This window comes from Tachysurus vachellii, chromosome 21 (genome assembly GCF_030014155.1).
Source record: "Tachysurus vachellii isolate PV-2020 chromosome 21, HZAU_Pvac_v1, whole genome shotgun sequence".
Lineage (NCBI taxonomy): Eukaryota > Metazoa > Chordata > Actinopteri > Siluriformes > Bagridae > Tachysurus > Tachysurus vachellii.
Window position 1 is genome coordinate 4,986,133 of NC_083480.1, and position 27,870 is coordinate 5,014,002.

The following is a 27,870-nucleotide window of genomic DNA, read 5'->3' on the forward strand; positions in this document are numbered from 1 at the left end:
GACGTATGACCGTTTCACCCATATGAGGTTCCTCTCCAAACAGTTGTACCAAAGTCACAAGCACACAAAGGTGTCTAATCCTGTCCACAAAGGTCTGGTGTGGGTGCAAGTTTTGCAAGTCAGATTCTCTGACTCGACCCCACTGATCACCTTTGAGATGAACTGGAACACAGACTGAACCCCAGACCTCCTCACTCTTACACCATCAGTGTCTGATCTCACTAATGCTCTTGTAGCTGAATGAACACAAATCCACACAGACACACCAACATCTACAAAGACTTCACAGAAGAAAAAAAAAGGGATGTCCAACTCAGTGCCATTATTTTGTTTCCATACTTTTTTATACAGACACCTTTAAATATAAAATCCGTTCCACATATTTATTTCATGAACATAATCACACTATTCAAATACAAAACTCAGTATATATATATATATATATATATATATATCTGCTATCACTATATTTTGGACAGCTTTGGATTCTTGAACACCAGCAGACCACCTTTAAAATAAGTTTGGATTAATACCCATTTAGTTCAAGTGAACAATCAAAACACTACCGACTTTAAGAACACAGATAACGTGTTTTGTGATTTTTACCAAAAAATCCGAGCCCTTCTTTATATGCTTCACACACTCCTGGAGGTGTCCTGCACTGAGAACCATTATTTAGCTAACATCAGTTTGTTGTTAGCTTGCTTTCCTAATTTTCTTCTCTCAAAATACATTATATGCATCATGGACATATTTGTCCAGAGGGGATTATATCTGTATATCACTTCAAAATGAAAAGTTTCAATCAAGAATAATAGTTTTACTTTAATCCCAGGTTGTTAATAGGGTCTGTGAAGCTCCACCATAATCAGATGTATCAATTGACCTGTGATTGTTTTGTGATTGAATGGGTTAAACCAAGCCGGTCCTGAAAAGTCTTCTTAATAAACAGACAGAATATTATTCTTGATATTTAAATAGAGTCTAATATTTCTACAGATGTATTGTGTTAATCACACATTTTCAATAAATAAAATTGATATAAGGGGTCAATAAAAGTTATCTGGAGATAATGGAAATAAATGGATCTCTGTCTCCAACAACTTTCAGAGCCCCTGGTGTATAAGACAGAGCTACAGTACAATACACAAGTGAATCCCTTTCTAAGGTTTCCTAATGATTTATAACTAATCCTAAAGGATATTTCTTCCTAAATTATACACAATGAGCAGTTCTGAGTCTGAAAACACTTCCTGACTGAATCCTGAGTGTCCACTACATGGTGCTGTGCCTCTTAATACAAACCAAACCCACATTACTGAGTGTGGATGTGTTTGGTATTTACTCTGATTGCATAAAGTGAGTTAACAGCAGGACTGAAGAAAAAAAGGAGGTAAGTAATTAGTATTTCCGAGTTGTAGGGCATGGTTGTTTATAATAATCTCTGACACGTGACTTGGACGCAGGTTAAATGACATTATTCTGATTAGAATTTGAGTGTGTTTCACATTTTTAGAGAAAACAGAAAGATCAGATTACAGACTGAAGGGTGTGTTGGGTGTTTTGTGGTATGGTTTCAGATTGATAAATCTGTGAAGAAAGTGTGAAGTGTGTTTAATTCTAAACCCAGGGGTGTGTTGTGAAAGTAATAGTATGACACGTGTTATGACACGCAGAATCTCGCGCGTGTAAACGCGTGTTGATTTGATGCGTCTTTTATTGTTTCACTTGATTTTGAAGAAAATGTAACGCAAAGTAATGTTTTTCTTTCTTAAACTTTTGAGTGCTTCACTTGGCACTCCCAGAACACACTGCCCTCCTATGCGCATGCGCACCCCGAGGGGGGGAACTGTATTGCACACAGATCATAAGGCAGGGGATGCCAGGTATTTCAAAACAGCGTAACAGATATTGGTAGGCGTGGCCTATATGATAATCTAACCCTAACCCTAACCGTAGTTTTTGATTGTTTATTTATTTTCGAAAACAGCTTAACTGTAAGATAATAAAGCATAATAGATATAAAATATAAAATCTACCTGTATGACTGTTTTGTCCTTCATTATCCATTGTAGGTATGCTCTTTTTTTTTTTTGAAAGAGGTCGTTTTCCAAGACGCACTCAGAATAACATCAAAATGCAATGTTACTTAAACTTATAGCTTAAGTCTGACACAATTGTAAGTTTGAACCAAAGCACAGTGTCATGATACAGAGCCTTGCTCAATGCCCCAGCAGTGGTGGTGATGAAGCTTAAACACCCCCTAGCCTTTGTTTATTTCTCTGTCTGTCTGTCTGTCTGTCTGTCTGTTTATTTCTCTGTCTTTCTTTCTTTCTTTCTGTCTGTCTGTCTTTCTGTCTGTCTGTCTTTCTGTCTGTCTGTCTGTCTGTCTGTCTGTCTGTTTATTTCTCTGTCTTTCTTTCTTTCTTTCTTTCTTTCTTTCTTTCTTTCTTTCTTTCTTTCTTTCTGTCTGTCTGTCTTTCTGTCTGTCTGTCTGTCTGTCTGTCTGACTGTCTTTTTCTTTCTTTCTTTCTTTCTTTCTTTCTTTCTTTCTTTCTTTCTTTCTTTCTTTCTTTCTTTTGTTTCTTTCTTTCTGTCTGTCCCTGTCTCTTTCTTTCTTTCTTTCTTTCTTTCTTTCTTTCTTTCTTTCTTTCTTTCTTTCTTTCTTTCTTTCTTTCTTTCTGTCTGTCTCTGTCTTTGTTTGTTTCTTTCTTTCTTTCTTTCTTTCTTTCTTTCTTTCTTTCTTTCTTTTTCTTTCTTTGTTTGTTTCTTTGGTCGGTTGGTTCTTTGTTTCTTTCTCTTTTTCTTTCTGTCTGTCTTTCTGCTGAAAAGATTCATCCAGACTTTATCTACAGCCTTAGATTCTCAAGATTCCCAGATATTCCCAAACACAAACAGTTTAAATTCCTCCAGCAGGAACTCCTGTGTCTGCTTTAGAGTCCCTGTCTAGTGGGATGTCCCAGATACAACTGTACAAGAAGCTGGCCAGAGAGATAATGCTGATGTTTTTCTCGTAGCACAAAGAGCAAAAGAAAATCCTGTGGGTCCATAAGTGACCATATACGATGACGGAGATGTAGACTGACCAGTAAACGGAGAGCTTCACATTCAAACTGAGCTCCTGCTGCACCACCACGCACCAGTACAGCAACACTGACATTATCCATTCAGGAAAAAATTAAATATGACTGCTGACAGGATCGTCATTCTGCTTAGGAGATGCACAAATAAAAATGAACTTGTGGTTTATTGGAATATATTCATAACAGAAAAGAAGAATGTTTTTTTACTCAGTTTTATACTGAGATCATTTGGATACATAAATTGGACTGTGTTGTGATTATTGGTCGTTATTAGGACTAGTTCAACCCTAGTTAATAATTAACAGGTCTGAGATCATCATAAAGTCATGTATTACATCGTCCTGAATCTTTGCTCTTGTTTACCTCCTTATTTGGTCATGCTATCACATCTTTATTGTATACCTGTATCTTTCTCTGCCTACACTTTTGAACTTGCACCAACTTTTTTCTCTATATAACATTTCCTGTAGGTGTCATCTGCTACAGCATTGAAGCTCAACTGTCAGCTGGACAATTCACAATTCCTGTCCTTAGAGCCTTGTTTGTGTGGTGTGTTTGGAAATGAGTTTCCTCCCATCACTGTCTGTGACATGGAGTCTAGTCATACTGGTGGTTACTCTTTTGTTAATGTAAGTATACTGTGAACATTTTTCAGTTTAATTAGATAACTGTGTTTTGAAACTGAATGTTTGGACTTTTTTTCCTCACTGTCTTGTTTAAAAATCACAAGAAGTTTGTTCAGTGTTTTGTCAGATGATAAGCAGCCACATCCTTTCGAAAGTGCTGTCAAATCTATAATAACTTCCCCATATAACAAAAGGACAGGAATAATGATCTCCTGTAGAAATCAGCAGTGATGTGCAAATCAAAGTGAGAGCTTTAAGATGCATTGTACTGTGTCAAAGTTTGAAAACACATTGTACTAGGTGGTTTGTTATTTGCCTGTAGTTACAGTGTTTGGCCGTATGGATTTTTTAAAAACTTGGGGATCCCAGGACCAAGGCCTTGGCCCTTCGTGGGAACCTTCCTGTCCTACAGAAAGGTGAATAACACTACACTACATCGGTAGCACTGTGTAGAAATGGAGTAATGCTTCCTTTTGGAATGTTTGACTCTTTTTCAGGGTTTTTACAATTTTGATATGGAGTGCTTCAAGAAATTTGGTAAGGTTTGGGGGTGAGTACAGATTACAAGCTAAGATTTCAGTCATTAAAGAAGTTTAAAAGAGCAAGAATAAACATTTACCTGAGTAACTTCAGATTTTTACTGTACATAAACACTTGTTGGTTTATATAAAATAATGTATGTATTTCTTTTCAAGGATATATGATGGAAGACTACCAATTTTGATGACCTTAGATCTTGAAATGATCAAGGCTATTATGGTAAAAGAATGTTTCTCAACGTTCACTAATAGAAGAGTAAGTCTGCATTGTCATTCACAGGAACAATCACATTTGAAAATGAGCTCCATTTTAAATTAATCAGGTTTTGTTCTCATCATGTACACTGGGCATCTTATACCTTCATCTCTTCTTTGTAGGACACAAATCTGGATTTGGCAGGTCCCTTCGCTGATGGGATAACTGTAGTCAAAGATGAAAAGTGGAAACGAATCCGTGCTTCGCTCTCTCCGCTCTTTACAAGTGGAAGACTTAAGGAGGTGCACCACTGGGCTACTTTATTTAAGAGCATGATAATGTTTAAATATTATGTTTAAATATCTGATTATTTATTTTTACAAAATTCTCATCTCTTTCAGATTTTTCCTATTACTGAGAAATATGCAGATCGCTTTGTAGACAATTTGAAGAAGAGAAACCCAGGAGAATCGATCAAAATTAAAGAGTATGTGTTTGACATTAATAATAATGTAAAAGGCTTTAATAGCACCCTTGGTATTTTTTTTCTCAGAATTACCATTCTGTAGCTCAAAAATGATTGGAATTCGAATAGGAATTTTATAGAATCTAAAGTTTGCTTTATAATTGAATTGAAAAAAATGAAATTGTGTGTGTGTATATATATATATATATATATATATAGATAGATAGATAGATAGATAGATAGATAGATAGATAGATAGATAGATAGATAGATAGATAGATAGATAGATATTTCATATACTTGATTTGAAAAAATAAAATCGTGTATATATTTAATATATTTAATTGTATATGTAAATGTAAATATTGCATTGATTGCCTACATGTAATCTACATCCTGAAGATACATCATAATGCAGGGTTTCTCTTCCAAAAAAGAGTAGCAACTTAGAACTGCGAGGGGGCAGAACATAGGCAGAGCTATGTCCGGTTGCTCTGAGATTTATTCACACTTTGGCAATAAACCAAAAAACACAATGAGCATAAACAGTTTGGATCACCCAGTGGAACGGAGGAGGAAACTCAGAATGGCAAATAAAAGTTACTTAGTCAGCTCAATAATGGTGGTTTCAGGCACTGCTGGCATTGGCTGCACGTTGGAACCCAGGAGGCTGGCGGTGTGAGGTGGGTTCAGGGAGCGGCATCGTCTTTGGACTCCTCTGCAGTTCCTGTAGAGGAGAAACGCACATTAATTCGCATGCCTAAGGACCCCTTAGCTCCCTGTAAGTGCTGCACCCCATGCGCCCTCTTTCTTTTCCTCCTGGATGGTAGAGAGATTGGAGCCCATTTCTGATTGGCTGCTGCCTTTTTGGGTTAGCTTTTAGGCCTGTAAGATCGTCCTTGTGCTCCTCGATGGCCCACTTTTTTACAGCACCACTTTTCGGCTGGGGTTAGCTTTGATGGTCTGTGACAGGAACGCCCTAGACCCGTCTCTATGGCATCCATATGTACCAGGAAGGGGAGCCAGCCTTGGCGAGCACCAGTTCACTGTTGAGAGTCTCTATTAGCGGTTGGAATGCCTGTTTTGTCTTGCTGGTCATTTTTCATCCGGTCCAATTTGCCTGGGTCTGAGAGGGGGAAAACTATAGAAGAGAATCTAGGCACAAATTGTCAGTAGTACCCTGCCAACCCCAAAAATGTACGTACCTGTTTCTTGGTGGTACTTCACTTACTTTCCCTGGGGTATGAGGAGACTCTAGCCAATACAGTACCCCAGGTACACTGCCTTGGTCATCCTCATATGGCATTTCTTGGGGATAGTCATCAGTCCACACCCAGGACCTTCCCCAGGTGGTGCTAGTGGTCCGAATAGGTAGAGCAAACTGTCGGTGTGGTCTTCGTACAATATCCATCAGTCTTTCTAACATTTTGGGCACTCCATGGAGATAAACAGAGTGAGTTGGAGATAAACTCGGCGCTGTCGAACATGGAGGCCTGGTTTTGCTTCCGGAAGTAGCAACATAGACAGAGGGAGCCATTAGGCTTCGGCAAAGGGCCTGGCAGACTCCTTGATGACCTTGCCTGTAGCGTTTGGCCTACTTGTGCCACTTTGCCAGGAATTTGCAGGCAGAGCTTGGGATAAGAAGCAGCACCTGGTCCCTTGGTGAGAACTCACTTGGCTGCGCTGGTTGGTTATATATTTGCTGCGGCACCCGCTGTGCAGCTTCTAGTTGGTCCCTGACAATGGGAGTAACTTTAACAATGTGAGTTTGCATCTCAATTTGTACATACTCAACTACTGAGCAGTAAGGCAACAGTAGCTGCTCAATGATTCTCGGGCCACGTCCAACAATCCACAAGGCCTCTGTTTGAAGAGTAGTGAAGCCCGTTGAAGCCTGTGGAGTTTCTCTGCAAATGTATGTATGTATGTAGGTATTGATGATATAAATGTTTGTGATAATTCTTTCTTTTTTCCAGCGTCTTTGCTCCCTATAGCATGGATGTGGTCACCAGTGCCTCCTTCAGCGTTGAAATTGATTCTATTAACAACCCTAATGATGCATTTGTTGCCCAGATCAAGAAGTTTTTTAACATCAACTTCTTTAGTCCGTTAATCCTGATAATTAGTAAGTCCTATCTTATGTTACTGGATTCTAATATTTACATTTAATTTGGAAAGGGTGTAAGGAATACATTAAAGGTTAAACCTTTAAGTGAAACAGTACATATGTTAATGTAAATTTTTTTACACAGATCCAGTCTCTTAATTGTGAAAAGAAATCGGGATTTGACTAATCAAATTTGACACCTCAAATAAAAAACACCCGTGTTGGTGAAACAGGAAATCAGAAATACCTAAGAAATTAGATCTTGTTTAAACCTTGTCTTAAGTGCCTGAAATATAAATTGAAATGATTGGTGTTTTGTATTCAAAAAGATTCTGATTAATCTGAACAAAATTGCATCTGAGTCAAATCAACCTTTGTAATGCAAGTTTAACTGTAATGCCTTAATGACCATTTTGCTTTTCAGCCATCTTTCCCTTTGCTGCTTCACTTTTGTCCAAACTGGGGCTGACCTTGTTTTCAAAGTCAGCTATGGACTTTTTCTACAGTGCGCTTAAGAAGATCAAAGACCAGCACAACACGAATGAAAATGTGTGTGTGAAGTAAATATATGCCGTGTAATATCTATTACCAATCCCTGTATTGTGCTGCAAATATACCTACACAGAAGTGGTGTTAAATTTGTGCTCTTTTCTTTCCGTTCAGAGGCGAGTGGACTTCCTGCAGCTCATGATTCAAAGCCAAATATCTGACGAGCAAGCTGAGAAAGCAGATAATCAACCAAGCAAAGGTAAATATACAGTCATGGCCGAAAGTTTTGGCAGTGACATAATTTTGTGTTTTGCGAAATCACTATCATACTGATTAGATTTTAAAAGCAGACTGATCATTATAAAAGGAGGGAAGAAGTGCTTCCATTTATTGTATTCATGTTAGCAATGGTGTCCTCCAAAGAAAGGTGTGCAGCTATCATTGCTTTGAATCAAAATGGCCTCACATGCAAGGAAATTGCTAAAAAGAATATTGAAGCTGATAGAACCATTTACCGGATCATCAAAAACTTCAAGGAGAGAGGTTCGACTGCAGTAGAGAAGGTGTCAGGACGTCCCAGAGTGTCCAGCAAAACACCAGGACCATCTCCTCCTGAGGAGTCAGCTACGGAATCGTGTCGTCACCAGTGCAGAGCTTGCTCAGAAATAACAGCAGATGGGTGTGAGTGCGTCTACACGCACAGTGAGACAAAGACTTTTAGACGACAGCCTGGTGTCAAGAAGGGCAGCAATGAAGCCACTTCTCTTCCAGAAAAACCTCAAGGACAGACTAAAATTCTGTAGAAAATACAAGGATTAGACACCAGTCCTTGACTGGTGCAAGGTTATTTTCTCTGATGAAGTTCCTTTCTGACTGTTTTTATGACATCTGGAAAATTGATTGTCCAGAGAATAAAATGTGAACACTACCAGGAGTCCTGTGTCGTGCAACAGTGAAGCATCCTGAGACCACCCATGTGTAGGGTTTCTTTTCAACCAAGGGAGCCCCATGTTACACGGCAAGAGTGATAATGAACTGACTCAAAGATCATTACATTGAAATTTTGGATCCATGGCAAGGCAACTTATCTTCAAATACTGAAGCAGCAAACTTTTCAAAACATCAAATTTATTTCAGTGTTAAAACGTTTGGCCATGACTGTACAGGAAATTTCCAGGAAAGTAGAACAATCATACACAAGATTTGTTGTTCTTGTTTTAAAGAAATATTTGGCCTTGGTTGTCTTTTACAGGCTTGACCGATCATGAGATTCTTTCCCAGTCCTTCATTTTCATCCTGGGAGGATATGAGACCACCAGCACCACCCTTACCTATCTACTATATAATCTCACAATAAACCCTGAGTGCATGAACAAACTGGTGGAGGAGATTGACACAAGCTTTCCTCATGATGTAAGCATATTTATATATTGATTATATATTGCAGAGTAACTCATATCTCCTGGGTCCCATTTTCAAACTCTTAAGCTTGGATTACAGTCTCTGTGGACATTTATGTTTGTGTGGGTTCTAAGGTTCCATCTAACCATCCGATAACGTGCTAGTAGGTGGACGGGCGTCATTAAATTTTTCCTAGGATTAAATGAGTGTTTGAAGGTTTGTTCATGGTGCACTACGATTGAATCACATTCCAGTGAGTGTTCCTGACATAGGATCTATATCCTGACCAAGATAAAGAGGTTAATCATGAATGGATGGATGGATTAATGAATCCCCAAATAATGACATAAAAATGTACGTTATTTAGGCTCCAGTGACATACGATGCTTTGATGAAGTTTGAGTACCTGGACATGGCCATTAATGAGTCGATGCGTCTCCTGCCGACTGCTCCCCGTCTGGAGAGGATGTGCAAGAAGGCTATAGAGCTCGAGGGAATCACCATTCCTAAAAACACTCTGGTCGGTATTCCTACGTACGTTCTGCACAGGGATCCACAGCTCTGGGAGTCTCCTGAAGAGTTCAAACCTGAGAGGTAGTATGGCTCCTCCATCATACAAAAGTCCAATAGATATTATATGTTAGGATGTTACATAGTGAAATTGTGTAGGTTTATTATTATAGTCAGATGTGGCAAAAACTGCAAGGTTTAGCTTATTCTCTCTATATTATTAAAATAGAATATTAAAATCTATTCTGAACAACTTGCAATTTAATCTTCAATAGCATCCAAGATTTATTTGTAATGAAACGTCTTACATAGACATGTTTTTCGTCCATTATTCGTAAGTCCATTCAACTACCCAAGATAGTGGAGCTAGTGTATATACAGTATGCAGGTATGTACTGTAAGCATGTACTGCCTTGATACACCAGCACAATGGATTTGAAATGAACCAAACGATAATGTTGAATAAAGGGGGAGTTCTTGCTTTTTTATTTTTATTTACTAATAGTGAAAGCTATTGTTCTCTGGAGATCTAGAAGCTAGGTTCTGGCACTCTTATCACGGGCAGGGAACAGACCTAACCACTGGGGGTTGCACAAGCCAGTTTACTCTCAGTGCCAGTCCCAAATGTGGATTAAAGTGGGAGCAATGTTTCATGAAGTTAATTCAGCGTAAAGCCCCTTTGTCAAATTAAATATGTGTGGCAACGCCTTAATTTGATCAGCCAAAAAGAACAACAATATACAGTCATATCTTGTTTTGTTTGAGATGAATTGAATTGAAATGAATTGAACTGTGCTAGCAGTTGTAGCACTTTTGCTAGCGATGTCCCCGTCACAGTATAATGGCACACAAATGCTAACTTGTATGCTAACACAGGAACAACTTAAAGATGCATTTCTAACAATGTGATGTCTCTGATTTCTTGAAAGGTTCAGTCCTGAGAATGAAATCAACCCCTACAAGTTTATGCCGTTTGGTCTCGGCCCTCGTAACTGCGTGGGAATGAGGTTTGCTCTGATGATCATGAAACTGGTGATGGTGAAGCTGCTACAGAACTTCAGTGTGGAGACGTGCAAAGAGACGCAGGTCTTTCATTAATGCTTTCTTCTCATTAAATGACATGTAGATCATGTATAAGACAAACAACAATGCTTAATTCACTCATGCTTAATCCAGGACTTATTTTTTCTCTTTTGTTTCAGATACCCATTCAGCTTAATGCTCTTTTTCAACCAAAAGTTCCTGTGACTCTGAAGTTTGTTCCAAGAACTCACAATGCTCAATAGTTCAATATGATTTTACTGTCTGTGATTGTGATGCTCTAATAACTATTTTCTATTTAGTGACATTTAAAGTTTAACTTGGTATCAAATCCATTAGCTGTATTGGGAGTGAAATACAGCAAATTTTAAAATATACGTTATATATTATTGCTTAAATCTCATTAAGGGATATCAGTTTAAGTCACTTAATTGGAAATATTTACATGGATGGTACAGCACATGACAGCTCTCCATAAAGGATGTCTTGTCTGTTTACTATTCTTCTTTTGTATTGTAGCGATTGTTCTAAATGTTTTAATGTCCATTAAAAAAACACATTACCAGCTTTAAGAACACAGATAACGTGTCCTGGAGGTGTCCTGCACTGAGAACCATTATTTAGCTAACATCAGGTTTGTTGTTAGCTTGCTTCCTAATTTTCTTCTCTCAAAATACATTATATGTATCATGGACATATTTGTCCAGAGGGGATTATACCAGTCACTTCAAAATGAAAAGGTTCAATCAAGAATAATAGTTTTACTTTAATCCCAGGTTGTTAATAGGGTCTGTGAAGCTCCACCATAATCAGATGTATCAATTGACCTGTGATTGTTTTGTGATTGAATGGGTTAAACCAAGCCGGTCCTGATGTGTCCTGCCATTGAAAAGTCTTCTTAATAAACAGCCAGAATATTATTCTTGATATTTAAATAGAGTCTAATATTTATACAGATGTATTGTGTTAATCACACATTTTCAATAAATAAAATTGATATAAGGGGTCAATAAAAGTTATCTGGAGATAATGGAAATAAATGGATCTCTGTCTCCAACAACTTTCAGAGCCCCTGGTGTATAAGACAGAGCTACAGTACAATACACAAGTGAATCCCTTTCTAAGGTTTCCTAATGATTTATAACTAATCCTAAAGGATATTTCTTCCTAAATTATACACAATGAGCAGTTCTGAGTCTGAAAACACTTCCTGACTGAATCCTGAGTGTCCACTACATGGTGCTGTGCCTCTTAATACAAACCAAACACACATTACTGAGTGTGGATGTGTTTGGTATTATTGGATAAAGTGAGTTAACAGCAGGACTGAAAAAAAAGAAGGTAAGTAATTAGTATTTCCGAGTTGTAGGGCATGGTTGTTTATAATAATCTCTGACACGTGACTTGGACGCAGGTTAAATGACATTATTCTGATTAGAATTTGAGTGTGTTTCACATTTTTAGAGAAAATAGAAAGATCAGATTACAGACTGAAGGGTGTGTTGGGTGTTTTGTGGTATGGTTTCAGATTGAAAGCAGACATATACAGACATGCGCATGCAGGCTTGTGTTTAAACTTGTGTTTAAGTGATTTTTGTTGTTTTACTGTTTAGCTTGTTGTTTGTTTGTTTTTTTCCTGGTAAGAATGGCAGTGGCAGCAGACTGAGAAGGTTAGTCCTTCTCAGGACATTATCTCCAGCCTCAGATTCCAGCTCCTCAGGGGATTCCCAGATATTCCCAAACACAGTTTAAATTCCTCCAGCAGGAACTCCTGTGTCTGCTTTAGAGTCCCTGTCTAGTGGGATGTCCCAGATACAACTGTACAAGAAGCTGGCCAGAGAGATAATGCTGATGTTTTTCCCATATCACAAAGAGCAATCCCATCTTCACATGCAAACTGAGCTCCTTCTGCCCAACCATGTACAGCAACACTGGAAATCATCCATCAGCCATCAAAGAAAGAATTAAATATGACTGCTGACAGGATCGTGATTCTGCTAAGCAGATGCACAAATTAAATGGACTTGTGGTTTATTGGAATATATTCATATCAGGAAAGAATATTTTTTTACTCAGTTTTATACTGAGATCATTTGGATACATAAATTGAATGGTGTTGTGATTATTGGTCTGGTTATTAGGACTATTTCAACCATAGTTAATAATTAACAGGTCTGAGATCATCATAAAGTCATGCAGGATGATTTACATCGTCCTGAAACTTTGCTCTTGTTTACCTCCTTATTTGGTCATGCTATCACATCTTTATTGTATACCTGTATCTTTCTCTGCCTACACTTGTGAACTTGCACCAACTTTTTTCTCTATATAACATTTCCTGTAGGTGTTATCTGCTACAGCATTGAAGCTCAACTGTCAGCTGGACAATTCAGACCTGTCCTTAGAGCCTTGTTTGTGTGATGTGTTTGGAAATGAGTTTCCTCCCATCACTGTCTGTGACATGGAGTCTAGTCATACTGGTGGTTACACTTTTGTTAATGTAAGTATACTGTGAAAATTTTAGTTTAATTAGATAAATGTGTTTTGAAACTGAATGTTTGGACTTTTTTCCCTCACTGTCTTGTTTAAAAATCACAAGAAGTTTGTTCAGTGTTTTGTCAGATGATAAGCAGCCACATCCTTTTGAAAGTGCTGTCAAATCTATAATAACTTCCCCATATAACAAAAGGACAGGAATAATGATCTCCTGTAGAAATCAGCAGTGATGTGCAAATCAAAGTGAGAGCTTTAAGATGCATTGTACTGTGTCAAAGTTTGAAAACACATTGTACTAGGTGGTTTGTTATTTGCCTGTAGTTACAGTGTTTGGCCGTATGGATTTTTTAAAAACTTGGGGATCCCAGGACCAAGGCCTTGGCCCTTCGTGGGAACCTTCCTGTCCTACAGAAAGGTGAATAACACTACACTACATCGGTAGCACTGTGTAGAAATGGAGTAATGCCTCCTTTTGGAATGTTTGACTCTTTTTCAGGGTTTTTACAATTTTGATATGGAGTGCTTCAAGAAATATGGGAAGGTTTGGGGGTGAGTACAGATTATAAGCTAAGATTTCAGTCATTAAAGACAAATTACTCGTTTTGGATTGAACATAACTAAAAGCAACAATAAACATGTATCTGTACATTCTAAATATTATAAGGGTTCTCTTTCATCATCTCGTGTTCGAGATCCACCTATGGGTTCCTGACCTCTACAGAAGCATCCAATTGCACCAAGTCTGGCTTGACATACAGGAGTGCGTGCCAAAGGCAGGTAAGGTAACACCCCTTACCCGAGTGCATAATGCACCTGCATGCGCTACCTTTCCTGTTAACATTCGCTTCTCGCGACTTCTGCTCCTACCTCACAGCTCCCTGGTTTTTTTGGACTGCACTTGTTGTCTTTAGGAGGACATATAGGCTGATCAGCCTCCACCAGACGTGCTCGTCCTCAGCCAGGTTAGCTTGGCAAGCCACCCATGCTCGCGCCCCCCCTTTTTTTCTTTTTCCATGGCGCTTTCTAAAGCGGCACCGGTTACTCCGGTGGACAGCCTATCACGATCCTGCCCGGCCACATGCGGTGTGCTCATCGCCGCGAGGGATTCCCATCCCTTCTGCGTTATCTGCACGGGGCTCAAGCATGCGCATGAAGCTCTTGACCTCTCGGAGAACTGTAGCCATTGCCTGGCGCTCCCAAAAAAGCTCCTGCGTCGCAGGCTCAAAACGGTCGATTTCGGGCTGTCCGACTCGGAGGGGGAAAAAGGCGACGCCGCTGCGCACCCGGGGGCTTCCCGCGGTGCGACTCCCTCTGACTGGGCCGTCATGTGTCCTTCCCCGTTTGAGGATTTGCTACCGGCCGACGACCGTTTCCCCGACGGACCAGCAGGTTCCGGGGACGAGGTAGAGGTGGGCCTTCTCGATGGCTCGGATGACGAGGAAGCCATCCCGTCTTCCGCGGTCGCTCAGGCTCCCTCCGCCCTGCCTCAATCGGTACTGCTGGAGCTTTGTGAGCGCGCTGCCGCGGGGCTCAACATCGAATGACCGGCTCTCCTGAATGCTTCGGGTCAGGAGAGAGATGTATATGACGGCAAGCTTCTGGGGCCTCCTACCGGATCTCCTTCTGTCCGTCCTCCTGCTTGTGCTAAACACATGAGACATTGCTGGGGAGATCCTTGAGGTGAAGGATATGGCGGGTCTGGGCATGGGCGACCCCCCGTGATTGAGCCTTCCATCGCCAGACACCTTAATCCATCTCAGGGCGGGCTGCTCACCCCACCCAAGCCTGTCCTCCCGGGCAAGATGGATGGCTTCTCCGCGCCGATTCATCAGGCTTCATATAAAGCCTCGGCTCTTTCTATCCGAGCTCTCAATGTCTCCTCGCTGTTGTCCGCGTATCAGGCTGAACTCCTGCTTGATTTGGGTCAACAACTGGAGAGTGGGTCGCCATCGCCCGATCGATGGAAGGAGGTCGTCTCGGTCAATGACCTCGTTCTCCGCAATGCCCGTCAAGCTGTCCAGGCGAGCGGGCGCTCTATGGCTTTGTCGGTGGTCGGGGAACGCGCGCTGTGGCTTAATCTATCCGGTCTCCCTGATAGTGAGAAGCGTCGCATCGCAGGAGTGCCGGTTGAACCGGGTCAAGCTCATTTTGGCCTGGCTGTTGCGTTGATGCAGCAGCGCTGCGACGATAAGAAGAAGGAGGACGAGGCTTTCAAGCTGTGTCTTCCTAGGAAGCCGGCGCAGCACCAGACGCCATCTGGGCGGCCGCCTAACGCTCCTGCTGCGGGACGCCAGTCCCACTACAAGGGCAGGACCAACAAACCCTGTGGGAAATCACAGGCTCAGCAGAGCGGGCCCCCCCACCCCCTGCTAGGCCCTGGTGTAAGGTGTCCTTCGCCGCAGCCGTGGCTAGGAAGCCTCCCAACCCCGCCCCTTCGGTCCAGAAAGGAAAGCGGCTGACCTGATGTTCGGCCACAGGGGGTTTTCGGTCCCTGTTCATGGGCGGCCAGTCCCCCGGACACCTGTTCTACCCTCCAGGTTCGCCCGTCCAAAAGACGAAGGCTCTCTTTCGGCGAGGTCAGCCCCCCTTTGCAGGCAAGGGTTGTTCTTTGTTCCGCACAGGCTTCACTGTTCCCCGTGTCGTCCGGAGTGCATTCCCCCGTTCCAGTGGGGAAGGACGTGGATTTGAGTGCAGAAGCAGTGTCACCAAACACCCCCCTTCACACTCCTCTCACAGTCTCAATAAAGGCTATGGCCCCAGTTTTTTAAAAAAAAAAAATGAAAACTTCTCTGGTTTTGCCACTGGCGCCATTAATGAACGATCCGGCCGGATCGGCTCCCGGCGTCCCGGGGAGTCACGCGATGGGGCCGCTTGGGAGTCATGTGACGGCCTGGCTGTCGGCCTCAGCCCCCGATTGGGTGAATCACACAGTCACGAGGGGTTACAGACTTCAGTTTGCCAAATCACCTCCGCGGTTCAACGGAGTGGTCTGGTCCCACACGGACCAGAACTCCGCCCACATTCTGACAGACGAAATCTCATCTCTTCTCGAGAAGGGAGCGATTCGAGTTGTAGCCCCGCATCTAAGCGGTCAGGGGTTTTACTCTCGCTATTTCCTGGTCCCAAAAAAGGACGGATCTCTCCGACCTATTCTGGATCTCAGAGTGTTGAACAAACATTTACGGAAATACAACTTCAGAATGTTGACACACGGCTCTCTCATATGATCGATAAAGCAGAACGATTGGTTTTGCTCGGTCGACCTAAGCGATGCTTTTTTTCACATAAGCATCTATCCTCCACATATGAAATTCCTTCGTTTCGCCCACTAAGGCGTATGTTAAGAATTCACGGTTCTTCCATTCGGGCTCGCACTGAGTCCGAGGACGTTCTGTCTGTGTGCGGAGGTGGGGCTTGCGCCGCTATGAACAGCGGGTCTCAGGATCCTGGCAAAGAGCAATTTCACTCCCGCTCAGGAAGTTATATTCTTGGGCTTGGAGATGAATTCCATTACAATGCGCACGCGCCTGTCAAGGAATCGCATTACTTCATTCATGAACTGTCTCGCACGGTTCAGGGAAGGAATGCAGATACAGTATCGCACATGTCTCAGATTACAAGGTCTTATGGCTTTGGCTATCCATGTCTTGTCTCTAGGTCTTCTGAGAATGAGGGTTTTCATGAAGTGGATTTTGTCCCTTCGTCTCAGCCCGTTGCGCGATCTTTGCTGCTATGTCGTGGTGACGCACGCGTGCATGGCCGCACTGCGCCACTGGAGAGCTGTGGAGTTTTACGAGCATGGGACCCCTCTCGGGGCGATCATGCTGCGGAAAGTGGTAACGACAGATGTCTCTTTGACAGGGTGGGGAGCCACTCAAGAGGGCAGATCAGTGAACGGTGTGTGGCCGAACTCACTTCATTCAGCCATATAAATTACTTGGAGCTCCTCACTGTGTTGAAGGCTCTAAAGCATTTCTTGCCCCGCTTGCAGGGATATCATGGTGTGCTGCGACAATACGACAGCTGTAGCACATATCAACCCTCGAGGCGGCATGTGCTCCTCCAAGCTTCACGCTCTGGCTCACAAGCTGTTGGTATGGAGCGTACGGCTTTTTCTGTCGTTACGGGCGACTCACATCCCGGGCTTTATGAACAGGAGTGCAGACCTTTTGTCGAGGGGGAACCCGCTCTACGGAGAGTGGCGGCTCCACCCTCAGATAGTGAGGCTGCTTTGGGAGAGGTTCGGCCAGGCTGCTGTCGATATCTTCGCCTAGTGCGAAAACGCCCACTGTCCTATGTTCTTCTCGCTTTGGGACGAGGACGCCCCCCTCGGTGTGGACGCTCTGGCTCATCTGTGGCCCAGCGCGCTACTCTACGCTTTCCCTCCGCTCTGCCTGATATCTCCGACTCTGACCAGGGTCGCTGTACAGGGTTTGTCTCTGATCTGATAGCTCCCAGGTGGCCCAAGGCACCTTGGCTAGCGGAGATAATTCCTCTGCTATATGCAGAGCCTTGGCCCCTCCCATTGCACACGGACCTCCTGGCCCAAGCGAACGGGGAAATCTTTCATCCTCTCCCAGACAGGGTGGCTCTCTGGGCCTGGCCCGTGAGAGGGCGAATTTAAACACTCTGGGGCTTCCCCCGCATGTTATTGCCACAATTCAGAATGCCAGGGCCTTTTCCACACGTTCGCTCTATGATTGCAAATGGCATGTGTTTGAGGAGTGGTGCGAGGAGCGCCAGCTCATTTCGTATCTGTGCTCCGTTGCTGATATTCTGGGTTTTTTGCAGGACCTTATCGATCGTGGCAGAACCTTTTTGACGATTAAGGTCTACTTGGCGGCTATCGCTGCGTGTCACGCACACTACGGTGGGACAGCACCCCCTTATCCATAGATTTATGAAGGGCGCGCGCCGCTCCTTGCCGGTCACCAGAAGTGTGGTCCCGAATTGGGATCTCTCCATGGTGCTTGAGGTGCTGGCCCAACAGACTTTTGAGCCCCTGGGGGATATCTCCCTCAAGCTGCTGTCCTTCAAGATGGCTCTGCTCCTGGCATTGGCTTCCGCCAAACGTGTCAGTGATTTGCATGCACTCTCGGTTCATTCCTCGTGCACCAAATTCTCGCTCTTTGGAGATAAGGTTTTGCTTAGGCCTAACCCGGCCTTCATGCCTAAGTGCTTTCCAGCCTTCACTGTTGGTGTGATTGAGCTCTCCGCTTTTCACCCTCCTCCCTTTTCTTCTGCGGAGGATCAGAGGTTGAATGCTTTGTGCCCTGTGCGTGCCCTACGGGCGCATATGGACGTGACTAACTCTTTTCGAAGGAGCAACCAGCTCTTCATCTCTTGGGCCCCGCCGAGCATGGGGAAACCCATCTCTAAGCAACGCCTCTCTCGCTGGCTTGTGGGAGCCATCTCCTTAGCGTATGAATCTAGGGATGCGCAGCCTCCAGGTGGCCTCAGAGCTCACTCCTCTAGAGGCTTGGCTGCTTCTTGGGCTCTGTTTGGGGGAGTGCCCCTGCAGGACATTTGTGCTGCTGCAAGCTCCGCACAGGTACTGCACAGGATTGTCAGGTACTACCGGCTTGATGCAACCCGTACCACGGTGGCTCATGCGGTCTTAAGTGTGGGCTCTTCATAGCCACGTGCTACTAGGCCCGCATTCCTTTCAACCCTGTCTGCCCGGCCTGGTTATGCATGTTTCAAGCATATAGTCTCCCCCTCTCCTGACGCCCAGGTTGGTCCATTCACATGTTTATATACATGTTCTTTTCCTGCAGGCGGCTCGCTTGTTGGACATCAACGGGGTTCTAACATGCATGTTACCACATGTCGTGTTTCACTTTAGCTGGGTTGTTTACCCCACGCAGTATGTTATGTCTGCTGCTTTGTGACGTGCCGAGCACCACCTTTTTGGCCGTCCTCTGACTTACAGGGCTTCGCTGTGAGTGTATTGGGCAACCGGGGAGTTGCCTATATCTCCCATAGGTGGATCTCGAACACGAGATGATGAAAGAGAACAATAGGTTACTTTCGTAACCCCGGTTCTCTGAAACATCGAGTGGAGAGATCCACCAAGTTTGCCCTGCTTGCTGCACGAGAAGCGAATATGCTCACTGAGGAAAGGTAGCGCGTGCAGGTGCATTATGCACTCGGGTAAGGGGCGTTACCTTACCTGCCTTTGGCACGCGCTCCTGTCTGTCAAGCCAGACTTGGTGCAATTGGATGCTTCTGTAGAGGTCAGGAACGGATGCCCTTCTCATAGGTGGATCTCTCCACTCGATGTTTCAGAGAACCGGGGTTACGAAAGTAACCTATTGTTTTAGTAACTTCAGATTTTTACTGTACATAAACACTTGTTGGTTTATATAAAATAATGTATGTATTTCTTTTCAAGGATATATGAGGGAAGACTACCAATTTTGATGACCTTAGATCTTGAAATGATCAAGGCTATTATGGTAAAAGAATGTTTCTCAACGTTCACTAATAGAAGAGTAAGTCTGCATTGTCATTCACAGGAACAATCACATTTGAAAATGAGCTCCATTTTAAATTAATCAGGTTTTGTTCTCATCATGTACACTGGGCATCTTATACCTTCATCTCTTCTTTGTAGGACAGAAATCTGGATTTGGCAGGTCCCTTCGCTGATGGAATAATTTTAGTCAAAGATGAAAAGTGGAAACGAATCCGTGCTTCGCTCTCTCCGCTCTTTACAAGTGGAAGACTTAAGGAGGTGCACCACTGGGCTACTTTATTTAAGAGCATGATAATGTTTAAATATTATGTTTAAATATCTGATTATTTAATATGCTGATTGTCTTTGTTACATTTTGGTTAATTAGTGATTTACAATTTGCGATACATATGTATATATTACAGATAATTCTGAATAACATTTTTTTTTTACAAAATTCTTATCTCTTTCAGATTTTTCCGATTACTGAGCAATATGCAGATCGCTTTATAGACAATTTGAAGAAGAGAAACCCAGGAGAATCGATCAAAATTAAAGAGTATGTGTTTGTCAATAAAAATAATGTAAAAGACTTTAATAGCACCCTTAGTATTATCTTTTTTATTTATTTATTTATTTATTTATTTTTTACGAATTACAAAGATGACCAATCTATAGCCATAAAAATAATTAGGAAACTGTATAAGCATCTGAGCTTTGATTTATAACTCAGTTGAAAAAATAAGATTATATATATATTGATTGTATACAATTGTAGCGCACTTTGCAGCAAGGAGAAACATAGAGAAAATGATGGAGTCAATGATCCAAAGAGAATTTGATAAGAGTCCTGTAGATTCTGTGGAAAGGCTGAGAAACAGACTATATGTAAACTTCATCCGGTAATTCACCACTTACCTCTCTCCAGCCACGGTGTCTGGCTGTTTTTTTGGGCACCCTGCCTTGAAGCTACCTGGCCTTGGTGCCTTGCACCCTGAGTGGCCTTGGTTCTGAGCCGCCGCTGTTCCTTTAGCATGGCAGAAAAAAGGGGGCAAGTATTGTTTTTATCCTGCTTATTTGCTCCACAGGGCCCTAACCCCTTATCTTTGAGCCCCTGCCTAGCAGTCACTGTGCCCAGAGGGAGTAGCTATGTCAGAAGCCATCAGCATTCCCATTTTGGCTTTTGACCCTGTGTCTGACCTGGAACGAGAAGTCTTGCAAAGAAAGTAACGAGTTACCCTGCCGTTGGTGTCTTTCGCCTCGGCCATCCAAAGCAGGGGCACGTGATCGCCGGCTGCTAAGCAATAGCTGAGTTCCTTCGATGGCCCATTTGATTGCAAGGGCTTTCTATTCGACTGCTGTGTATTTCTTCTTGTGGGGGTCAATTTGTTTGACACAAAAAGGACCAGGTGCTCCTCCCATTTGTAGCTCTGTCTCCGATGCATCCATGTATACCATGAAGGGGAGGTTGAAGCTGGGTTTTCTCAAGACAGGGTAGCTGGTTAATGCTGCAAAGGAGCCATAAAGGAGACGTTAAGGACAAATCTGCTGTAGCATCCAGCCACACTCAAAAAGGCACATACCTGTTTCTTAGTTGTGGGACAGGGTACTCCTTAATAGCCTTGTACTTCTTCTCTTGGGGCTTCAGTAACCCCCGCCCAATGCAGTGTAACATATATTGTGCCACGGACATCCCAGGTGACATTTGCGGGGGTTTGCTGTAAGACCCACTTTCAGGAGGGCTCCCAGAACCTCTTCCAGGTAAAATAGTGAATCTCCACTATGGAAGTTCACTGGGGCCCCATATAGGCCAAACAAGAGGACCCAGGCAGTCTTGATCTTTGCCAGAGCAACTTCCTTTTGTAAGATCCATTGTGGAGATAAACCAGGCCTTGCCCAGGTGCTCTATGAGGTCTTCCACATGGGGGAGGGGATAGCTGTCAATATCCGAGATCTGATTGAGTCTGCCTAAGTTGTTACATAAGCGGAGGGTTCCATCCAGTTTGGGCTGGACCATAGGCTGGTGGACTCTTCAATGACCCGGTCCTTCAGCATTTGGCCTTCTTCCTTCTCTATAGCATGATGGCAGGCTTCCAGGACCCTACTTGGTCGCTGTTTTACCCCACCATCCCAGAAGGGGTTTTGATATCATGGTGGACCAGTTGGGTGAGTCCTGGGACTGATGAGAAGATGTCTGCAAACCGGTCCACAGATCTTGGTGTTGAACTGGTGTGAGATCTTCCCCTCTATTCACCAGGGCATGCTCTTGGGGATCTGTGACAGGGAAAGCAACCACAAACATGATATGATGACTGGTTGAGTGTCTGCACAATTACCTGGGTGTTGCAGGCGATAGTTCACAGGTCCCACCCTCTCAAAGAGGATGTAGGGAAGGAGGTCCCAGGTCTGTCCTTCTTCATCCACCACCCTTCACAGAATCCTCTGCAGAGTCTCATTAAACTGCTCCACAACTCCATCAGTCTGGGGCTGGTAGACAGACATAACCAGGTGCTTAACCTGCAACAACTGCAGATCCATTGTTGTTGAAACAGATCCGCCATTATTCGAGAGGTACAAGGTGTACCTTGGTCATTGAGGATGTCCTTCAGGCAGCCCACTCAATTGAAGGGCATTAAAAATAGCTATCAGAGAGGGAGTTGTTTATCTTGTGAATTCTGTGGAAAGGCAGAGAAACAGATGATACAGCAAGCTTCATTTGGTACTTCACCATTTTCCTCTCCCCATCCACAGTGCCTGGCACTCATGGAGAATCTTCCCCATGAGGGTGGGGAGTTAAGCGCCGCTCCTGATAGGCCCGCTAAGGCCTTGGCGGGCTTTTGGTCACCCTGCCTTGCAGCCTCCCTTTGCAGAGCTGGCCTTAATGCCGAATCACCACTGTTCCTTCAGCATGGTAGAAAAAAGAGGGTGAAGTTTTTACCCACTTATGTGCAGTGGTGTGCACACCAGCATCACACACTAAATCTACATCCTGGAGGTGACTGGGTTTGTGTTTCCTAAAGGTTCATTCCTTCACATTCTTTGAAGAAACATTATATCATGGATGATTTCTCTTCCAAAAAGGCTTCCAAGTAGAACCCATTCAGAAAGCTAAGAACCCTTCAAACAACTTTGTAGTTATGTGCAATAATCTTTAATATTTAATATTTTAATGTTTAAGGTTAATCTAAAGTTTTAATACAAATACATAATGATTTATGATTGACAAAGATTCATAAGTGTTATTGACCCTGCCACATGCTGTTAATAGACAGTTAAGTGAGCAATATTGGTACCACTGGTAACCCGATATGTTCAAGCAAAAGAGTCTAGCATTGGCAAGTGATTTGTGAATGGACTATATTAAAAAGGGACTGCATTACTCAAACCCACAAGACTACGCACTATTCCTATTCACAGGTATGGCAGTGTATTAATTATCTACATGGTTAAGTGAATTCTTTCTTTTTTTCCAGCATATTTGCTCCCTATAGCATGGATGTGGTCACCAGTGCCTCCTTCAGTGTTGAAATTGATTCTATTAACAATCCTAATGATGCATTTGTTGCCCAGATCAAGACATTTTTGAACTTCAACTTCTTGGGTCCCTTAATCCTGATAATTATTAAGTCCTATCTTATGTTACCTGATTCTAATATTTACATTTAATTTGGTAAAGAGTGTAAGGAATACAGTGACAGTTAAACACAGGAGTCATGTTACGATATACCTGAACCCTGTAGTTAGTAAGAACTAACAGCACCAGTGTACATGACAAAGGTTTGTTAAGGAGGTTGCCTGAAATCTGCTGTCCAATATAAGGATTAGAAGGCACTGGATGCATAGTGGTCTTGCTGGTTTGTGTCTTTTGTCAAATTTCACAGGTTGAAATGCATTTAACTAAATAGCAGAAAATTAAACAGAAATCCGATCTGACCGATCTCATCAAAAATGACACGTCCACTTTGGAAAAGGTTTGAATTTTGATGTGTTTAATTGCTATTTAGACTGCAGAAAAATACCCCGTGTTGGTGAATTCAAAAAATTAGAAATACCAAAGAAATTGGATTTGAGCTGCTTGTTTAAACCTTGTCTTAAGTGCCTCAAATATAAATTAAAATGATTGGGGTTTTGTATTCAAAAACATGTTCTGATTAATCTGAACTTGTCACATTTAGGGACAAAATCTACCTTTGTAATGCAAATTTAACTGTAAACCCTTAATGCCCATTTTGTTTTCTAGACATCTTTCCCTTTGTGGCTTTGATTTTGTCCAAACTGGGGCTGACCTTGTTTTCAAAGTCAGCAATGGATTTTTTCTACAGTGCGCTTAAGAAGATCAAAAACCAGCACAACACAAATGAAAATGTGTGTGTGAAGTAAATATACGCTTTGTAATATCTATTACCAATCCCTGTATTGTGCTGCAAATATACCTACACAGAAGTGGTGTTAAATTTGTGCTCTTTTCTTTCCGTTCAGAGGCGAGTGGACTTCCTGCAGCTCATGATCCAAAGCCAAATATCTGACGAGCAAGCTGAGAAAGCAGATAATCAACCAAGCAAAGGTAAAAGGTGCAACAATAAAATGTACAGGAAATTTTCAGAAATGTAGAACAATCATACAAAAGCTTTGATTTTCCGGTTTCTGGTCTTGGTTGTCTTTTACAGGCTTGACCGATCATGAGATTCTTTCCCAGTCCTTCATTTTCATCCTGGGAGGATATGAGACCACCAGCACCACCCTTACCTATCTACTATATAATCTTACAATAAACCCTGACTGCATGAGCAAACTGGTGGAGGAGATCGACACAAGCTTTCCTCATGATGTGAGCATATTTATATATTGATTATATATTGCAGAGTAACTCATATCTCCTGGGTCCCATTTTGTGTGGGATCTAAGGTTTCATCGACCCATCCGATAACATCCGATAATTTTTTTCTAGGTGTGAATAAGTGTTTGAAGGTTTGTTCATGGTGCACTACGATTGAATCACATTCCAGTGAGTGTTCCTGAGATAGGATCTATATCCTGACCAAGATAAAGAGGTTGACCAAGAATGGATGGATGGATTAATGAATCCCCAAATAATGACACAAAAATTTCCATTTTTCAGGCTCCAGTGACATACGATGCTTTGATGAAGTTTGAGTACCTGGACATGGCCATTAATGAGTCGATGCGTCTCCTGCCGACTGCTCCCCGTCTGGAGAGGATGTGCAAGAAGGCTATAGAGCTCAATGGAATCACCATTCCTAAAAACACTCTGGTCGGTATTCCTACGTACGTTCTGCACAGGGATCCACAGCTCTGGGAGTCTCCTGAAGAGTTCAAACCTGAGAGGTAGTATGGCTCCTCCATCATACAAAAGTCCAATAAAAATGATATTTTAGGTTGTTTTGTAGTGTAATTGTGTAGCTTTATTATTATAGTCAGATGTGGCAAAAACTGATAGGTTTAGCTTATTCTCTCTATATTATTAAAATGGAAAATAGAATATTAAAATCTATTCTGAACAACTTGCATTTTAATCTTCAATAGCATCCAAAATTTATTTGTAATGAAACTTTGGGATGATGTTTTTTTTTTTGTTGAAACTTCATTCATAGACATGATTTTCCTCCATTGTTGATAAGTTTGTTCAAATACCCAAGATAGTAGAGTTCACACTGCATCCGCCAGTTTGCCTTTTTACCATAGAGCATTCTGTTGCCATGTGTTCCTTAGGTGAGCGACGCACACGGACACAGACACCAACATGATGTTAAAGGAAATGTTATTCATCAGAACAGGCCACACCTGCTTCCATTACTCCGTGGTTCAGTTCTGATGCTCACGTTCTCATTGTTGGTGCTTGCAGCCACATACACAACAAACTTTGATGCACTATGTATTGTGACACCTTTCCATCAGAACCAGCATTAACTTCTTCAGCAATTTGAACTATAGTACCTCGTCTGTTGGATCGGACCACACCGTCCAACCTTGATCCACCCATGATCGCCCTATAGCCGGTTCACCACTGTTCCTGTTTCTTTCTAGCACACAAATGCTAACACAGGAATAACCTAAAGATGCATTTCTAACAATGTGATGTCTCTGATTTCTTGAAAGGTTCAGTCCCGAGAATGAAATCAACCCCTACAAGTTTATGCCGTTTGGTCTCGGCCCTCGTAACTGCGTGGGAATGAGGTTTGCTCTGATGATCATGAAACTGGTGATGGTGAAACTGCTACAGAACTTCAGTGTGGAGACGTGCAAAGAGACGCAGGTCTTTCATTAATGCTTTCTTCTCATTAAATGACATGTAGATCATGTATAAGACAAACAACAATGCTTAATTCACTCATGCTTAATCCAGGACTTATTTTTTCTCTTTTGTTTCAGATACCCATTCAGCTTAATGCTCTTTTTCAACCAAAAGTTCCTGTGACTCTGAAGTTTGTTCCAAGAACTCACAATGCTCAATAGTTCAGCATGATTTTACTGTCTGTGATTGCGATGCTCTAATAACTATTTTCTGTTTAGTGACATTTAACTTGGTATCAAATCCATTAGCTGTATTGGGAGTGAAATACAGCAATTCTTAAAATATACTTTATATATTATTGCTTAAATCGCATTAAGGGATATCAGTTTAAGTCACTTAATTGGAAATATTTACATGGATGGTAGAGCACATGACAGCTCTCCATAAAGGATGACCTTATCTGTTTTATGGGTCAAGTTAAAGTGCATAAATCTGGGCTGCAATTATCTTCCCATGGCCTCCAAATAGCTTATACAGAATATCACTTCTGTTCTGTAAATTAGCTTTAAAGAAGAAGTTTTAAAAATGTTATAATACCTCTTATTTTTGTATGATTTTTTTGTACTGTACCCTTTTATTCAGTGATGGCTTAGACATTTGCTTATTCTCCCTATATTAAGTATATGCTCAAATGTTAAATTTGTGATTCTCTTTTGCAGCATTAAAAAAAGTCACTACTCATAGGGTGAAGGCCTGTCGACTTTGCTTTTTTACATAATGCTTATTACATTACGAGCTGTATTGGAGTTGTAGCAATCGTATAACTGTACCTGAAGATTTTTCCCCAAAATGACATTTTACGGTAGTTAAGCAAGGCTGCAACTAGCCAGGCATTTAACTGCTTTTCACACTGCCTGTCATCTTTGTATATCTCTGAGGATATAGCATTTTTTATTGTTTACATCAATATTAAGGCTGTTAAATATAGCTTCTACTGATTCTTTAAAAAGCTTATTTGTTTTTTATAAAAACACATTTTACACTAAGCCTGTTTTCTGTCCTGCTGATTCATGAGCAGAAATGAAAACTAGCATGAGCGAGGTCTGCAGTTTGAGTCCAACCCCAGGCAGTATTTTGATGTTACTGGAACAATCTGCAGTTCCTGAACAACCAGGGTCTGGTATCATCTCATGAGCAGGACCTGGAGCTGCAGGAGCAATACTGTGGAAAATGTAGACGAGACCAACATTTTCATCTTCCATAAGAAAACCAGATCTCAGGAAATCTGTTTACAGTAAAAGACTGTGCTCTAAAGCCGTAACTCCTCTACAATAACCTAGAAAACTGAAAAATCAGTGCTTTCTTTAATTCATTACTTTCAGGACTGTGTTTGCATTAACAGCATTTGGCAAGATCCTTTATTGAGTGGACAGGCAAGACAGGGTATGCGCATGGAAAATTGTTAGAAATGTTTTAAATGTTGTTATAACTCTCTGGAAAATGGTCAGAGCACTCCATCCTCCAAGATTGATCCTCCAAGATCTCTTGAGAGATCCTCCATGTGTTGATGGCCATATGAAGGATGTTGACTTTGGGATAAATCCTCATGGTCAAATATGGACATAAAGGTCATATCTCCAAATTTTGTGAAATCTGTCATTTGTCTTCCTGGCAGTCCATAACACTGAGCATGCATGGAGTTTCTTGCTGTGCCCAGTACATGCATTCATGTAGTGTTCTTATAAATAAAAGTTAGGATTTTTGCACGAAATGGACAAACTGTAACTTTAAACTATTATATTTTGACATTGAAAATTTGTATTTTGCAAATATGTGGTGATAATTAATAGTGTAATCCTGAGTAGTAATATACTACAGCACAGAACAGGCTACTCAGTGGTAGAAAAATATTGTGCCGGTTTCATATCAATGAAGACATGAGGGACTTGATGCCAGGTCTGACTCCACCCCCTGGGCATCAGGTACTACTGGGTATTTTCCACAGTGTGTTTTTTTAAGTCAAGATCACTAGTGTGTATTTTTTTTTAAACTCTTCTGTCTCATATCTCTTTATATTTGGGCTTGTACAGTATGAGCAAGTTGAAGCCAATTCTATCAATAGAGATGTTGTGGTGGAAAATGGTGGTGAATCTACTTCTGTACTGCCTAGATTAGTCCTTCTCTCTCTCTCTCTCTCTCTCTCTCT

General features: G+C 42.0%; 2 protein-coding genes across 2 annotated transcripts; both read left to right on the top strand.

The window, feature by feature from the left end:
* Positions 1–1,257: 1,257 nt before the first annotated feature.
* LOC132863971 (cytochrome P450 3A56-like) lies at positions 1,258–11,378 on the top strand. The gene is made up of 14 exons (XM_060897086.1): positions 1,258–1,393; positions 3,554–3,712; positions 4,032–4,125; positions 4,207–4,259; positions 4,405–4,504; positions 4,627–4,746; positions 4,846–4,931; positions 6,887–7,035; positions 7,442–7,566; positions 7,681–7,765; positions 8,759–8,919; positions 9,275–9,501; positions 10,347–10,503; positions 10,620–11,378. Exons 2-14 carry the CDS (start codon positions 3,645–3,647, stop codon positions 10,701–10,703), a joined length of 1,509 nt encoding a protein of 502 aa, XP_060753069.1. The 5' UTR covers positions 1,258–1,393; positions 3,554–3,644; the 3' UTR covers positions 10,704–11,378.
* LOC132863970 (cytochrome P450 3A30-like) lies at positions 1,323–26,408 on the top strand. The gene is made up of 14 exons (XM_060897085.1): positions 1,323–1,393; positions 12,803–12,958; positions 13,276–13,369; positions 13,451–13,503; positions 19,349–19,448; positions 19,571–19,690; positions 19,885–19,970; positions 22,885–23,033; positions 23,652–23,776; positions 23,891–23,975; positions 24,079–24,239; positions 24,531–24,757; positions 25,529–25,685; positions 25,802–26,408. Exons 2-14 carry the CDS (start codon positions 12,879–12,881, stop codon positions 25,883–25,885), a joined length of 1,521 nt encoding a protein of 506 aa, XP_060753068.1. The 5' UTR covers positions 1,323–1,393; positions 12,803–12,878; the 3' UTR covers positions 25,886–26,408.
* The last annotated feature ends 1,462 nt before the right edge of the window (positions 26,409–27,870 follow it).